We start from the raw sequence: 17798 nt of genomic DNA, 5'->3' as shown, positions 1-17798 counted from the left end.
TGTATACTAAGGTACAAACTTGAGCAAGTAAATGGACTCAAAGGAGAAGTAGGTTCATACAAATGCAATTACTCATGCGTGAGTTAAATGTGGTATAAAAAAGATTGGGCATTATTTTTTTTAAAGTTTTGAAAACTATTATGTGAAGTTACAAATTATTTGTATAAAATAGTTTTCAAGAAAATTTTCCTTCTTTATGAAATATGTGGAGAATTGTTGGATATTATAGAATATCTTTAATATTTTAAAAGGAGTTACTATGAATTAAATTAATATTAATTACCATAAACCCCTACTTAAATATATTTAACCTCTTTATTTTTTGTAACCAACTTTTAATTGTTATTAAAGTGATTTTATTACTCAGTATTTTGAGTACTCTGCCTATAAAAGGCAATGCCTATCACATGTTCTAGAGAGCCAAAAAAAAAAGGTGGCCTTTCTCTTTTCCTCTTCATTAGTATTGGTATAACTTGAGTTTATATTCTGGGAATCTCCATTGTTCTGTGTCCCTACTTTTTACAGAAAAAGTCTGTTTAATCCTGAAGAATTGCAACGTGATCAATTAAATGTGACAGAATAGCTTTTAAGAACAGTATTCTTAAACACGACTTAGATTATATTTTACCTATTGGTGCCAACAGACTGAAGGCAGCAGTGACAACAAGAAGCGATGGTGGGCAGCCATGGTTCGAAGAAGCAGCAAAATTGCCGATTTGGGCTTCGAAATCGATTGCAGTGGAAGTGTTTCAAAGACGAAGCAGATTCGATGAACTCGAACTCGATAGTAGCAGTAGCTCAGCGACGTGGACTCGACGGCAGGCAGCAAGGAGTTCAAGTTGAGAAAGGTTGAACAAGTTGAGTGTAGATCGAAAAACTGAAGTTTGAAAAAGGGGTGAAATAATTTTAAACTATGGATTTGGTTTGTTAAAATTATCCCTGATTTGGTTTAAATTTATGGAATCTCCGGTGAAGAGGAAGGAGGAGTTTACCGGTGTGTTCTTTTCTGAGCGACGTACAAGATTGTGTTCCTTTTCTAATCGGTGACAATTTTGTCATTTAACCTAAAAAATTAAGTTCAATCAAGTTTCTTGAGCTTGCGAAAAAAATCTGAATACCTTGGGCCTTAATTAATATTAGGTGTCTTCTGAGCGCCTTAGATAATATTCTACCCAATAAATATTGACTTTACAAGAAATAATTTAAAAAAATATAATAAATGCTTATTTAATTTTTTAATTTTATTTGTAAATAAAAAGAAAAAGAAATATGACATTTTCTCTAATATTTGAAAGCAGAATAGTAATCAAATTGTGGTCAAATTAATTATAAATAAAACATTTTATTGGGTTGGCCAATGTAATGGTTTATTAATTCAACTTTCAACCATGCTGAATTAATCTAGTTTTTAATACCATGCCCTGCACACAAGTTAAGAGATGCGTTTAATGCATAGAAAAATTAACTACGTTACCAAATTTATTCCTAAAGCTTAAAAAATTGCTTTTTGAAATTGTTGGAAAAAATGAGGGTATGCTATAAAATATGTTAATAAATACTGCTAACGAAACAATTTTTTCTGAGCATATATTTTGAAACAAAAGAAGTGTATATATATATATATACACACCCGTGCATCTTGATGAAAATACATAAAAAAATATTAAGGAACGCGATGGTGGGATAAATTAGGATGCTCTGAAAGTAAAAGTCAACAATTTTAATTTCCTTCAATGCATGCCAACCATAAAGTTTCAACGTTCAAGACTATATAATTTTATCTTATGTGTGAAACAATATTTTACTCAAGCAATAAATTATATATATAAATAATAATGGTAGTGTTGTCATTAACAAATACTATATACATACACGAAGAAAATTGATAAAGTTTTATAATCCATGTGACGATATATAGGCATTCACAATTCCGGTTGACATAAAAAATATCTCAGATAACATCGAATAATACGATCGAGTGTATAGATATCACCCAATGAGTTTCGTATACTCTACGTATAAGTCTATAAAATAGTTGAAGATGATGACAAGGATGAATTATCCCCAGATTTGAATTTTATAATTAATTACTCTCCTGATCCACCGTTAGATCTTAATTAACATTCTAACTTCAGTAGCTTCAATCCATTTTTAAATCAATAGGATAATTATCTGCCTGTTGAAGTTAATAATCTGATAGAAAACTGGAAGGCTATATACAAAGATCTGGACTAGAGTGACGGGTTGCAAGTATACATTTTTACCTATTACAATTAATCTGCAATTAATTAAGATTCCGTCCGTTTGGATTTTAATTTGCATTTGGGCCAATATTATGAATGAAATGTGATTTTAAACACAATCCTAATCGTTTAAGTAGGAGGTCTTATTTTTGAGTCTATATGAATGCACAAAAAATAAATAAATAAACATTTGAGAGATTAGTAACATACAATTGAGCTCAACAATCCTCAAATTTGACATAGTTAGATAACAATATACAATTAATGAAAACATACTTTTTACGCATGCATACTTCATTATAGTTCATTATATTCTTGATTTATATAAGGCACCATCTCATACTCATAAGTATTATGTCTTGGATACATTCTGTTTAATACCAGTCACAAGTATATAATTACTCCATATCATAATATAAGTTATTGTTAACTAATTTAATTACAATTTACAAAAAAATTGGATAAAATCTTGATTTTCTAAAACACCCTTATTAATTTCTCAAAACTAAGGATGTAATCGAAAATATATATATATATATATATATATAATACTTTCCCAATGCCCTATCTAAAAATGACTCACACTATGGTCGAGAGGGAATAAATAATAACAACACAAATTGAAGATGCCAAAAAGGGTGACAATTGCATAAGGAGACATTATATCCATCCTCTCCTTTATTATTGCACAACTAGCATGCTATTTACCTTTTTTTGTTAAAAAATATATTTTTTAAAAAGTTGGATATTAAAAAATATAAGATATTTTTAGTATTTCAAGATGTAATTAATGTGCTTTTCTCAAAAGTGCCCATAATAAATAAAGAATTTGCATTTATTTTAAAGTATAGTGTGACTTTGAAGATAAATAATTACTTTATTAAAGGTGAGATTCGATTAAAAATGTTTTACATTTTTTAACGAAGGTAGTAAAATTTCTTTTTTTTTTTTGCCAATATTTGCTATTCCTCTTTATCCTTTTGGATCAACCATGGAGCATAAAAGAAAGGAAGAATTACACATAAGTCCCATTCAAGATAATTAATTATTCTTAGGTACATTGATAATTGAGCTTAAGATCTCAGTTATTAATTGATTGGGGGTAATTAATTGTCTTAAGTAGGACCTTATAGTAATTCTCCCTATAATAAATGCGATTAGGTCAATGTTTATTATACTCTCTCCATTTCAAATTATAAAATATTTTTAGATAAAATTTTATATACTAATAAAGCTCATTAAATACACTTTACAACCTTACTTTTTCAAGATAAAAATATAAACTTTTATAAATATTCTTTATTTAATACTCCATTGATAAAAGAATATTGAAGAAAGAGAATGCATGAGAAAGATAATATTGAAAAGATATCATTGATGAAATCTTATTTTTATTAAAATGTCTTATATTTTGGGACGTTGAATTTTTTTTAAAAATATTTTATAATTTGGGTTGGAGGGAGTATCATTCTATGTGCATAGAAGTTGTTTGTAAACGTTTATAACCAAATTTAATAGCTTATAGTCTAAATTCTAAACACATGCAAAGCCATCCACCACATCATTTGGTTCTTATATTTTAAAAAAGATGATCTAACATCTCAAGAGAATACATGCTTTTTAAGGTTAGAGGGGGTAGCCCTACGAGGCTACGAGTCATAAAAAGCTTAATTAATTATATAATTATCATAAATTAATATCATTTTAACTAAACTGTTAAATCAAAATCGTACGACATTTATATGTGGTGTCGACGAACAAGTTGGCAGGCTTGTTGGATTTATTTTATTAAACTAGGTAAGCCATTCTAATTATGGTTTCAATTAACTTGAGTTTACAAGTATAAGATTTTATAGGGCCTTTTACTTTTGTTAAAAATTCTGGATATATATAAATTGGGGAACTGGTTCCCCCCCCCCTTTCTATATAGTTTAAGGTGTTAATTATATAGTTTACAGTTTGTATAACCTTTTGAGAGTAGGTCCCCATAGTTTACAAATTTCAAACTCCATCCTTATGATTTATGATGGTTACTAAGTTGATTATTGTCACTTAAGTTTGTTCTTAAACTAACCGCATGTTAACCCATGTCCTTATAGATCTTCTATATGTATATAGAATTTGTTTTTTGCTGAACAAAAACGGGGTTAAGCCTTGAAAGAGTTCATTTAAGAATGAAAAAAATTAAATAATAAATAATTATAAATGTATATAATTTGTAAAAAAATCACCTTTTGATATGCTACTTATTTACCAAAGTAGAATGGGTTAGTTTTTTTATGACATGATGAACCAAAGCTCGAATTCTTAATAAAATTTAATCTTATATTTAATATTCAACCATACTTCAAATATGATTTTTTTTCCATAGGAAGTTAATTGTGAGTGGTAAAAAAAAAATAGAAAAAATCACAACCAAAAACCTCTAGAAAAAATTATTCATAGTTGATGATCAATAAATTATAATTTAACACTGCAAATCTTAGGGTATTTACTGTAATTAATTGTGATCATAAAAATACATAATTGCCCCTAACTGTATTCTGGATAACCTACAAGGGAATTTTTTTCTTATTGAAATGCGACGGAGTGTTGTTATTTTGTGAATTGACTTGTTCACTAGAGCTGGTAATTTGGACAGGTTAGACTTACTCAAGTCAATTCAAGCCAAGTTTATTCGGATTGAGTTTGGAGTATCCTATTCTCTTAAAAAAAGCTTATATAGCCAAGCTTGGCCTTAACTTTCTTTGGACGGGTTTGAGCTAACCCGTTTGGTTTGGCCAAAATTGCCAACTTTATGTACATATAGAGCTGGAAATTCTAGCCGTCGAGCTTATTTAGGCCTAACTTATTCAGATCAGGTTTGAAGTATTGTACCTCCTACACAAAGCTCATATAGCCAAGCTTGATCTTAACTTTTTTCAGCCGAGTTCAGGCTAGCCTAAATTATCGGCTCTATTGTTTGTCATATTTATACACTTGGTTCTATCCATAAAAATGGGTTTATTTTGCATAGGGTGACTTGTTTTCTAGACTTATCATTATGGAATTATTTGTTATTAAAATAGAATGGAATGTTGTTATCTTGCAAATGATGATTGGTTCATCACATGAATACACTTGGTTAGAAGCAATTATGTATTTTTACAATCATAACTAATTACAATCAAGACTCAGGGACTGCAATGTTAAATTAGAATTCATTATTCCTTAATTGTGAATATGTCTTTGGGAAAATTATAATCAAAGACCCCTCAAGACAATTAATTACATTACAGGATCAAATGATTCTGATATTATTTTATAGGACCAAAGGACTTAAATGTAATTAAAATTTATTGTGAAAAGATAAAATTAGCCTGGATGTGTTTTTGTTGTAAAAGGGGAATTGATTATTGTTAAAATGAAAATAATACTTGTTTTTTCTTAAATGAAAATTTGTTCACTATATTATAACAATTATTTTACCAAATTAATATTTTATAGTTATTAATGAAGGAATTGATTGTTGTTAAAATAAAAATGAGACTTGTTTTTCTCGAATGAGGATTTGTTCATTAAATCATAACACTTTTTTCTCTCCACCACTAAGATAAGTTTTTGGAGTTGTTAATGAGGAAATTAGTTATTATTAGAATGGAAATGATACTTGTTTTTTCTTAAATGGGGACTAATTTACCAAATTACAATATTTATTCCTTTTCACTACTAAGTTAATTTTTTAGAGTTGTTAATACGGGAATTAATTATTATTGAAATGTGAATGAGATTTTTTTCCCCGAATGAGAAGTTGTTAAAAGAGTATATAATAAATACATGAAAGATATTTTTATCTTTTCAGAACAAGGGTAAGTATTTTGGTCCTACAGAATAACATTAAAATTATTTGATCTTGCAGTGTAATTAATTGCCTATAGGAGTTCTTAATTGTGATTTTTCCTATGTTTTTTTTAGGAGTCCTTGGTTGTGATTTTCTTCCCAAAAAACATACTACTTATTTGCATGAGTACGTAGGATGCTGGGCTCACGCATAGTCAAACTTCTAATCGGTTAGACCGGCTCATAGAGAGGGTTTAATGAGCCTCTCTAACTGCCCAGGCTCGTTCCTGCCTTTCGTGATAAAAAAATTTAATTTAAGAAAATAAAGTTAATCAAATGTGAAAGTAAAGTTATGTTACGCATACAAGTGAACGAGTCTCAGGCCGGAAAAAAAAAATAAATAAATAAACACGTCACACAGAATCAATGACATCATTTTTTATTAGAAAAAGACAAAAAATTGTAATGTTTGGGTCTTGGGCCCTGATTGAATAATAATTAAAAAAAAAACCAGAAAAAGACAAAAGTGCGTGAGGGGGCCGTTGCCGTTGGTCTATCTTCGTGAGTCAGCTCTACGTGGTCCATGTGAGTCTGTCAGCGTTATTAGGTTGGGATTAGCAAACTAGGAATCAAATTATCGATCATAAAAGCCATTTGAGATTTTGACAGAGACTAGCAGAGCTCTACCTCTTTCACTTCACTTTGCCTTCTCCTTCGTCACTTATCGAGTGCGGCAAGCACTTCCGCGATCATCAACCATGATCAGGTTTATCATAAACAGAGGCGTGCAAGTTTCGACTTGGCGGAAGTCTCTTGCCTTTTTCAATCTCTCACGGTAAATGGTCTTGAAGATTCTTGCTTATCTACTTTCTGGGCTGTTTTGTTTATGACTTTGTGATGCATGGACGAATTGGTCCTATGCTTCGTTTAAATCAATTCACAACTTGTCCTGTGGATTGTTAAAATTTTAATTGTTTCCGCATCGCTGTCGTCTTTGATCGTAACTCCTATTTATCTATATAATGCACCAAGGGATAAAATTAGGTCCATGATATATTTGCAAATACTCTATCTTCCGTTGAAGGTTGAAGGTTCTAAATTGTTTTTTTTTTTAATTGGTTGTTGTCTGAGAGGGAAAACGTGTGTTTTAAAACATATTTAAATAATTGTTGGCGATTACCTGAGAATATTTGTAATTATGGAAGATAGGAATGTGAAATCATATAAAAAACTTTAATTTTTAAGGTTAAAACAAATGAATCAGAAATCAGACGGCTTAGGGATAAGAAATATGTAGGTTCTGATAAAAAGAAAGAAAGAAAGAAAGAAAGAAATATGTATGTTAGATACTAAGAAAGGAATAACATAATGTGATTATTGCTTAGCCTTTGGCAATCAGTAAAATCACCAAGTCTATCTGTTCAGTCATCAATAACAAAATGATTATTATTCCTTTGCCTCTAGAAAATTACGTTTTTTTGGCAGGTTTAAATTAGATTGTGCTTTTTTTGGTCTGAATTGGACTGGCTTTGAAACCTTACTATCTGCTTAAATTGAATGGGCAGTTCAGTTTTTCAGACCCCAAAGACAATATGTGCGAATCTCTTTGCCAAAAAAAAAACAAAGAAAGTCACATGCATGCAAGAAATTGAAATTACTATTTTGTCCAATGATTGGCTTTGAAAGGAAAAGAAATAAAACAATAACAACAACAACAAGCCTTTATCCCACTAGGTGGGACCGGCTACATGAATTGCAAGATGGCATTGTGCTCTATCATTTACCAAGCTTTTAGAAATATTATTAATTAAGAGATCGCGTTCAACAACTTTTAAAAGTATTCTCTTAGGCCTTCCTCTACCCCTCTTGATAGGGCTCAAAGTTGTATGTTCCATTCTTCTCATTGGTGCCACCCGCGCTCTTCTTTGTACATGCCCAAACCATATCAAACAATTTTCAACCATTTTTTTTCAATAGGTGTTACCCTCACTTTTTTCCGTATGTACTCATTTCAAATTTTATCTTTATGTGTATGTTCACACATCCATCGTAACATTCTTATCTTTGCTACTCCAACTTTATGCTCTTGCTATCTCATTAGATCCCAACATTCACTACTATATAATATAACCCGTTTGATAGTAGTATGATAAAACTTTCCTTTAAATTTATTAGGCACCTTACGGTCACAAATAACTCCTTTAGCTTTTCTCTAATTAAACCACCTAACTTGAATCCTATGTAAAATATCCCTACTGATTTCGCCATCATTTGAATAATGGCTCCTAAATATCTAAATTTTTCCACTTGAGGTATAATTTGATCTTTCAATTTCACTTTCAAATTATTGTTGACTAGTCTCTTACCAAATTTACAATATAAATATTCTGTCTTACTCATACTCAGACAGAAACCTTTTGACTCTAATATCCTCTTCCATAACTCAAGTTTACAATTGATCTCTTCTCTTGTCTCTGCTATAAAAACTATATCATCTGTGAAGAGCATACATTTGAGAATTTTCCCTTGAATATGTTCCGTTAAAACATTTAGGATCAAGTTAAACAGATAAGGACTCAAAGATGATCCCTAATGTAGTCTAATATTTATAGGAAAGTCCTTTGTTTAACCACTAGACATTCTTATACTAGTTTTTACCCCTTCATACATATCTTGTATAACTGTAATATAAGCAATCCGTACTCTTTTTTTTCTAAAACTTTTCAAAGCACTTTTCTTGGTATACGGTCATAAGTTTTTTTCAAATCAATAAAAACCATGTGTAAATCTTTATCTTTACAACGATACTTTTCCATTAATCCCCCTAGTAGATAAATCGCCTCTGTAGTCGATCTACCTGACATAAAACCAAATTGATTCTCAGAAATATTTGTCTCCAATCTCAACCTATGCTCAATTATTTTTTCCCACAATTTCATTGTATGGCTCATGAGTTTAATCCCTTTATAGTTAGTACAATTCTGATATCCCTTTTATTTTTATAAATAGGAATTCATGTACTTCTCCTCCAGTCATCAAGCATTTTCTTGGACCATAAAATCATATTAAATAACTTAATTAACCATCTCACCCTTTCTTCACCCAAACATTTCTACACTTCAATAGATATACAATTAGGTTCATTGGCTCTATTATTTGCCATTTTCTTAAGAGCTTCTTTTACCTTCTTATCACGTATTATTCGATAGAATGACAAATTTTGTTCTCTTTCACGAGTTACTAAATCTTTCAAGTTACTAGACGAATCCTCTCCATCATTGAAAAGTTTGAAAAAGTAAGTCTCCCATCTGTTTTTAATTTCATCATCTGTAGCTAAAATTCTTCCCTTTTCATCCTTTATACACCTTACCTGTTCTAGATTTCTTGATTTTTTCCCCTACTCTTAATAATCTTATCAATGTTTTGTTCTCTTTCTTTTGTCTCAAGGCTCTTATAAAATTCTTCAAAAGCTTTAGAACGAATTTCACTCACAGCTTTCTTAGTTTCCTTCTTAGCCATACGGTACCTTTCCCAATTTTCCTCATTGTTACACAAATGCATGGCTTTAAAACGAGCCTTAAAAGAAATAAAACAAAAGGAGAAAAATTGGCTTCGCCTTATGATACTTTATCCCTAAATCTGGAATGACAAAACATTACTAAGCCATCTAGGGGTTTTTAATGCATTCAATACTGTTTATTTTTAATTTTTGGTATATGTTATTTTGGATCTCTGGAACAATTTATTCTTTACTTTTTAATACAATTCTTAGTATGACTATTGAACACTAAATTCACTAAAGATTAGCAGGTCTGCTCATTCATCATTTGCAACTGTTGATGCTGAAGAGATATCAGGTTCTAGACCTGCTGAAGTTCACAACTTGGGTAGGTTCTGTTGCCTCCAAAGCATGCTTTGTTCAAATATAATCCTTGGCACCCTTATAAATTGTATGACAGTTTGAGTAAATTTGTGTGAAAAGAGGACCATAGTTACCTCAAATGAAAACTTTGGTTGTTCTTTTTTTCCCCCAGTTCTATTTCTCCAAGTTTCCTCCTTAATTTTTACTCTTCAAAGTGTTTATGGCAACAGACAGTATCTTCTTAGGCTTATAGAACAACTGTTCATTTTTGTATCAACTAAACTCAATTCCCCTAATGCTGTCCTTGGACATTAGAATAAGTAAGGAAAAATAGGGAGAAAGTAGGAAATTCTACACAAGTTCTGCGCTGTGAAATGAATATATTATATTGTTTGATTCCCTCTTTTATTTAGAAAGACTGAATGATGCGTATTGCCTTTAGCATAGTTTGGTGAATGAGCTCATTTGTTCTTTGATCAAACTTATTGCTTTATACTGGGATGGTGATTGTTTTGATTGTATAGTTTCCACCTTCTCCACTTTCAGTGCAGGGTAAATGGATAGGAGCCTCAAAGTGGAACACTATTGTGGATCCTTTAAATGGAGAGCCCTTTATTAAAGTTGCTGATGTTGATGAAATGAGCATTCAGGTCTTCATGATGAATTATTTGTTGACTTATTGTTTTTTTCTTTTCCAAATTATGTAAAATTTATGCCTTTTGACAATATGTCTCAGTATGCTTATGGATGTATCACTTGTCATCCAACGTCGCTCTTCAAAAATTCAAGTGACCAAGGCATAACACATCTTTCCTTTGGAAATGCGTGCTTGAAAACCTAATCGCCTTCTTATCTGAATATTCTGTAACTTCAAATGGGAAGGAAGGATAACTTTGAATTAAGAGCTTTAGATGAATGAGTGAAATTTTGCAATATATACAAGATAACAGTCTAAACTGAAAATTTTCATCTGTTAAAATTCTCAGCCTTTTGTGCAAAGCTTGTCCAGCTGTCCGAAACACGGTCTACATAATCCATTTAAAGAGCCAGAGAGGTATGTTTAGCTTGCCTTTATTTTTATTCTCCCCCCCCTCCTGAAGCAACAAATAAGATAATTCTCTTTTGCATCAATATGCCCATGGAAGCGAAGGGGAAAAATGGTACCCCTTATGTATGTCTTCACCTCTTGTTGCTCATTATATAGGAAAAGTCCATGTGCATTGCTTTGCTGGAAATGAATACACATGGTTGAATGATATAGATTATACTAAAAGTTCTAGTATTCATTCTGTCAATAATATCACAATCATTTAGTTACTTTCTGGTTGAAATAGAAACCTGAAGCCATCTTTGGATCGTTGGTTAGCAAGGTGTAGATGTGAGTGCTAGTTAGTTTGATGTTAAGGGTTCTATGCATCTATTTTTGGGCTTGTGTAAAGAGGAGTGGCATTAAGATATTGAAAAAGACTGGTATTTCTTGTAAGTGACATCCCACTTCATTATTCAACAAACGTAACAGACATGCATATACTCTTATTCATAGCTCACAAGAGTAATGAGTTACTTTTACATCAGTTAGTTAAATCTCCTAACTGTCATTCTAAATTCTGTTGTTCTAACAACTATTAACTACCTCTTATTGTTCCCACATAACAAGGAGGAACTAAAATCCATGGGAGTTTGGATCCTGAGATTCTAGTAAGTATGAGATTAAATCAAATTTATACTGTCATATGCCTGGCATCTTTGCACTGTAGAATTGACCAGGGCCACTTATTTTTAGGTATTGGATTCTTAGGATGTGTTTGTAACCCTGTATTCTTATCTGGATGTCTCAGTGATGTCTAAGATGGCGTTGCATTATAAATCATTTTGCAGGTATCTTTTGTTTGGAGAAATATCTGCTAAGGCAGCTCACTTGCTGTCACTTCCAAAGGTATGGATCAAAAGAAGGAAATTTTATCTCCTTTCCTTTTTTTCCTTTTCCCCCTTCACATCCTTGCTATATGTTATGAATCATGTGTTACGCACTATCCCCTGTTTGTTTACAAGATTTTGTTTTTCTTTGCGTAGGAACAATTGTATATTTGTTTCTTTAACATTTATGTATTTATCCTGCACAATCCTCAGGTTTCAGATTTCTTTACAAGGTTAATACAACGGGTTTCTCCAAAGAGTTATGCACAGGCTCATGCTGAAGTTTATGTAACACAGAAGTTTCTAGAGAATTTCTCTGGAGATCAGGTACATCAAAGCTATGTTACTAAAACTTTAGTGGAAGTATGGCATCCTTGACGTGGAATGACTTGAATTAAGGAATCCGAAGTTGTTGGTTCTCTTTTGAGCATTGTATGGACCAAATTTCTCAAGTTCTTTTATCTAGATTGGGATTCTTTAGTGGAGAACATATTCCAAATATAATTAGTTTTGCAGACCATATGTCTTATTTTTTGGGAACCTATGTGTTAAAATCTGTTTTCACTGGTAAGTTAATTGAAGAATATCATGTAATTTCTCAACCTATTCATTTTCGGAAATTCTTGGCAGGTTCGTTTCTTGGCAAGGTCTTTTGCAGTACCTGGAAATCATCTTGGTCAGCAAAGTCATGGTTTTCGCTGGCCATATGGCCCAGTAAGTTTTTCCCCCTAGCATATTAAATCTATTGTGAGGCTGGCTGCTGTCTGTGACTTTTCTCTTAAATAGGAATAAAAGAGTAAGATGTCTTCTGTCGTGGCACTGGATTATGTTTAGATTAGTGGTTCCATATGGACATGTCATACAGTTTTTCCATGAGCCTCAGGTCAAGTGGATCTTCAGATTCCCTTGTATGACCTTGTCCTTTTCTCACCAAAATATCCTAAATGTTAATTGTGCCTGCAGGTGGCACTCATTACTCCTTTTAATTTTCCCTTAGAGATACCAGTCCTTCAGTTAATGGGTGCACTTTACATGGGCAACAAACCAGTCCTTAAAGTTGACAGCAAGGTGAGTATTTGTGGCTTTATATCAGGCAGATTTAGTATATAATGAAATTTCTTCTAACATTATTTTATGGCTATTTTATAGAAAGAATATACTGTATAGTTGTGGAAAGTAATTGTCATTCAAAATTTTTTTATTGACATTATTTCAGGTGAGCATCGTCATGGACCAAATGCTACGTCTGCTTCATTGCTGTGGGTTGCCTGTTGAAGATGTTGACTTCATAAATTCTGATGGGAAGACGATGAACAAGCTATTGCTGGAGGTAGGCTTTTTAATATCTCTTTCTGTATTCAGTACTTGATCCTTGGTCATGCGGTTCCTAAAATTATTTCTGAAATATTTAGCAAAATAGCCCTGTCACTTATGGAGAAGGAGCGCCTCCTCACAATAAAAAAGGTTTCTTTTTTTTTGGGGGGGGGGGTTGACATGGGTTAATCAGTGGTGGAGTGGAATGACTATCATTTATCAAGATTTAGCTTGTATTCTTTATCGGGTCCTCTCATCTTTTGAGGTCTTTGATCATGTGAAATGTGATATGAGCCATCTTCCACCTTTTTTAATGCTATATTCCTATTATCCATAAAATGGGGAAACAAATTGCTGACTAGTAGATTAGTGTTGAAAGCAAAAGAGGTGATACTCAGAATTTTAGGCCATTTTTCTGCTTTACTTGATGCTGTTTTGATATGTTCAAACGGCAATATTTATCTTTACCAACTGACTGTTACTTATGCTAATTAATTGTGTTATCACTCAGTTGTCTTCCGTATCTGTTTGTGGCTACATATGCATTTTTTGTAAAATGATATTAAATGATGTGGTAATGAGAAACTTTTGTACAGGCAAAACCTCGAATGACCCTTTTCACTGGTAGCTCAAGAGTGGCTGAAAAACTGGCTGTTGATTTAAAGGGTCGCATTAAATTGGAAGATGCTGGATTTGACTGGAAAATACTTGGCCCTGATGTCCAAGAGGTGTTACATCTGTTTATGTGTGTTTGTATAGTAGACTTCAGATTGCGCTCGAACAGCAAGCAGTCATATAATGGCTTCTCTTTTGTTTCTTCAATGCAGGAAGACTATATTGCCTGGGTCTGTGACCAGGATGCATATGCATGTAGTGGCCAGAAGTGCTCAGCACAATCATTGTTATTTATTCATGAGGTCGGCAAATTCCCTTCTCTTCAAGGCTGAAGTTGCATTTGTTATTCTATCATTTATTATTATTATTCTTTGATATTTCCATGTTTTTTTTGTAATAATAATAATAATAGACTCAAAAAGAGTTTTACATTTTCCTTGCATAGAACTGGCCTAAAGATTCAATGATATCTAAGTTGAAAGATCTTGCTGAGAGAAGAAAGCTAGAAGACTTGACCATTGGTCCAGTCCTGACTGTAAGTGTGCCTGTCTAGATATTTTTCCATCTATTTTAATGTATTTTGGCCTAAATTACAATAAACAAAACATTTATATGCCGTTAACAACTAAGATTGCTTATTCTTACTTCATCTACCAACAGGAATTGCTTCTAATATGAAGTGCTTAATTTTCGGAGCATTTCCATCAAAATAAAATTTTTTTTTTTTAAGTGTGGGGCCGCGGAGACTTCTTGTCTTAACTTTTCTGCGATGACGATGGTAATATGTGCTCAATTCATTTTCGGATTCTTCATTTTTCTTTGTTCATTTGCTGTAGGTAACGACTGAAACAATGCTAGAGCACAAGAATAACTTGCTTCAGATACCAGGTTCAAAGCTGCTCTTTGGGGGCCAGCCTTTAGAGAAACATGCAATTCCTTCAATATATGGTGCTATAAAACCAACTGCGATTTACATTCCTCTTGAGGAAATTGTGAAGGAAAACAATTATGAGCTTGTTACAAAAGAAATTTTTGGCCCGTTCCAGGTATGGCAAGGGAGTTTCTTTTAAGTGTAATCTTTCAAGATCTTTCATATGATTCTACTTTTTCTGAGAGATATATGACTTCTATGCATGATTCCAGATTGTCACCGACTATACAAGCAATCAACTCCCAGCGGTATTGGATGTTTTGGAGAGAATGAATGCCCATTTAACAGCTGCTGTAGTTTCAAATGATCCCCACTTTTTACAGGCAAGACTTAAAAGCTATAGTTATCTGGTTTTGTGGATGCTGGTGTGTTATAGTGCTGTGAAATCGTAAGGGTGTGGTTAGATGGGGATAATGGAGAGTAAAAGAAAGGAAGGGAATTGGAACATTTTCCTTATGTTAGAATCACTAGCAAGGACTCGAGGAGGGGAGGATATTGAATGATTTTCCACAAACCCTTCTTAAATTCTGAAGTTGTCTGTGTTTAAGTTCTCTCAACTTTGAAGGACTTTGGAGGGATGTTTCCCCGAGAAAGAGAAGGAAAGATATCGGTTGACCACTCTTCCCTCCTTCCTTCTCTCCCTTCTCTCCCTTGACAGTTTCTTTGGATTCCTTCCCTTCACTTCTCGTCTTAAATCCTAACATATTTATGATGAGGGATTTATTATGCATATAATTTTCGTGTTTTGTGGGAGCTAACTAAGATTTCAACATGTCTAGAATTAACACTGCATAAGATTCTTTCAGATCTAACTTGCTCTGAGCATGAAAAGGCGGGATTATCTTATCTATATAAACTGTGCTTCATAGTTGTGGTCATGTTTGAAATTGCAGGAAGTAATTGGCAAAACAGTTAACGGGACTACTTATGCTGGTCTAAGAGCAAGGACAACTGGAGCTCCACAGAACCACTGGTAAACTGAATTTAAGATTCTGTTTTTCTGATGAACAATCTCACTCTTGATCCTCAAAAGTTGACAAAAACAATAATGTTGCCACAGGTTTGGACCTGCTGGGGATCCTAGAGGTGCAGGAATCGGAACCCCAGAGGCAATAAAGCTTGTCTGGTCTTGTCACAGGGAGATTATTTATGATGTTGGACCCATCCCAAAGAATTGGGAAGTTCCACCTTCATCTTGAAAAGTTTGAGGCAGCGGATAAATAAGACTAATATATTAACCATGTAGCCAAGGAGGGAGGTAGCATGTATCATTTGTCTAGCTGACAAGAAAAAGAGTTTGTGCTTTATAGTAGCTCCTTGAGTCTTGAGAGAATAAATTTGAGGGAATATGAGGTTCTCGTTGGTATGTTACTTACTGTCAGAGAGACCTTGGATGTTATCCTGAGAGATATTAAGAAGCTAAATTTTTTGAGGCCGGACTATTGCATATCTACTGCTACTGCTACTTTTTTATTTTTATTAATTATTTATTATTTCTTATATTGAAATAGTTTAGTTAGGATTAGTAGATGCTAGAACGCGGGAGTCATGAGTCAGTGATATGTTAGTTTGCGAGTTTACTAGTGTTTTTCATTTAATCTGTATCAAGCTCAGAAAGCTTAAGCACGAGGTGATGACACAAACTAACATAATTGAAATATAGAAATATGAAGCTGCCTGACACGACTAAGGGACAAATTCAAAAGGATGGCGTGGTTCTTGAAGTGAAATTCAGTGCGATAGACCACTTCTGTTCAAGATTTTTTGTCTCTGGTGTTTCAACGAGTGAATTCTGGTGAAGTAGAGATTGAGAACAAAATAGAGGATGGGTCTCAAAATGCTGTAGAATCACGGTGATTAGCTAGAAAACGGGCAGTGGAAACGATAGAAATCACAGACTTCATTGTCACTTCCTGTTTCTTCCACGGCACAATCGGTTGAGGGTTGGACTTCGAGCATGCAAACGATGAAATCTCAACGATTTAGCTGTACTAATCGTTCTAATGTTTATAATATAAAGTTGATTTCTTGTAACAAAAACAAGATGATTTTGTATATGCATTGATTGGTTTTTATGGTTCCTCTTGTGAATCTAACCACATTGCAGTGAGGATGAAGAGGAAGGTAGGAAAAATTGGTTGAAGGAATTTTGGTCTTTTCACCTTTGTTCTTATTTAATTGAATATAAAAAATAATTTTTTCCCAGTATTCTCGATATTGTATAAAACAAATCGACAATAACGTGCCATCACATCATTTTCTTGCCATCCTATTCTATTTCAATACATCCTTTCAAAAGAACAAGTCCCAGAGTTTTGGCGAGTTTGAGAATATTGAGTATTTGTTGGATCTCTGAAGGTCCTAAACAATGTCTATCTAGTACGAAAGGCCCAAAGCAACGATAGCATTGGGGAGGATGGTGTCTCCATTTTCCTTCCCTCCATTTCTCTCCCATCACCGTTAGATTAAAATTTTAACTGTTCAGATTGAAACTTTAATAAATTATTATTTTATTTTATACAAAAATATATAAATAAATTTAAATTATTAAAGTTTAATCTAAATCATTGAAAACTATAATATTTTATTTATATATTTTATATAAAATTACAATAATAATTTTATTAAAAATTAAATTTAAACTATTGAAAAGTTTTAATCTAAGGTGATGGGAGGGAAATGGTGGGAAATGGAGACACTCTTCCCGCATTTAATTTGCCCCAGTCACTGTCCCTGAGTGCATGTCACAAGACACACCAGAATCACTGAAAATTGAGTGTAGTAACTAGACTGGGATTAATGACAATCCCATCAAATGGTTCTGACGGCCTACGTCTTCGACGTTTTGTTGAGGCTGGAAGAGCAGATAGTTGAACACCAGGAGGTACTGGAACTTCCTGTGAGCGTCCAGCAATGAAGAGAGCATCATTATCATGTTGCTCCCGATATACCTCCACCATAATCCCTCAGGGGTTTTCTTCAGATCCAGTTCCTGGAATCCCCACAAACCTTGCTCCAACAGGTATCTGCGTGATTATCGTTAAAGGCCAGCAGAGTGACAGATGCATGCTATTTTTGAAGAGAGAACTTTTAACAG

At 33.0% G+C, this 17798-nt stretch overlaps 1 protein-coding gene across 2 annotated transcripts; it reads left to right on the top strand.

The window, feature by feature from the left end:
* The first annotated feature begins 6690 nt into the window (after positions 1–6690).
* On the top strand, positions 6691–16201 carry LOC129309272 (delta-1-pyrroline-5-carboxylate dehydrogenase 12A1, mitochondrial). Of its 2 annotated transcripts, none has more exons than XM_054950771.1 (16): positions 6691–6897; positions 9873–9949; positions 10471–10574; positions 10911–10978; positions 11803–11860; positions 12055–12168; positions 12472–12555; positions 12805–12909; positions 13058–13171; positions 13752–13883; positions 13983–14072; positions 14216–14305; positions 14607–14816; positions 14914–15024; positions 15595–15674; positions 15762–16201. In XM_054950771.1, exons 1-16 carry the CDS (start codon positions 6821–6823, stop codon positions 15898–15900), a joined length of 1653 nt encoding a protein of 550 aa, XP_054806746.1. In that variant the 5' UTR covers positions 6691–6820; the 3' UTR covers positions 15901–16201. The 2 variants fall into 2 exon arrangements, with proteins under 2 accessions (XP_054806746.1, XP_054806745.1); XM_054950770.1 differs by having other exon boundaries at positions 9870–9949.
* Positions 16202–17798: the final 1597 nt, after the last annotated feature.

This window comes from Prosopis cineraria, unplaced genomic scaffold, assembly GCF_029017545.1.
Source record: "Prosopis cineraria cultivar Desert tree isolate PC_DT_omini unplaced genomic scaffold, ASM2901754v1 PC4, whole genome shotgun sequence".
In the NCBI taxonomy this organism is placed as follows: domain Eukaryota; kingdom Viridiplantae; phylum Streptophyta; class Magnoliopsida; order Fabales; family Fabaceae; genus Prosopis; species Prosopis cineraria.
This window is presented reverse-complemented; position numbering and strand designations above follow the sequence as displayed.

Excerpts from the sequence above, each read along its gene's own strand:
- LOC129309272 (XM_054950770.1), top strand. The coding sequence starts at position 6,821 with ATGATCAGGTTTATCATAAACAGAGGCGTGCAAGTTTCGACTTGGCGG. Across the intron at positions 12,556-12,804 it reads TTCGCTGGCCATATGGCCCA|GTGGCACTCATTACTCCTTT; the intron begins GTAAGTTTTTCC and ends TTGTGCCTGCAG. Across the intron at positions 14,817-14,913 it reads AAATTTTTGGCCCGTTCCAG|ATTGTCACCGACTATACAAG; the intron begins GTATGGCAAGGG and ends GCATGATTCCAG.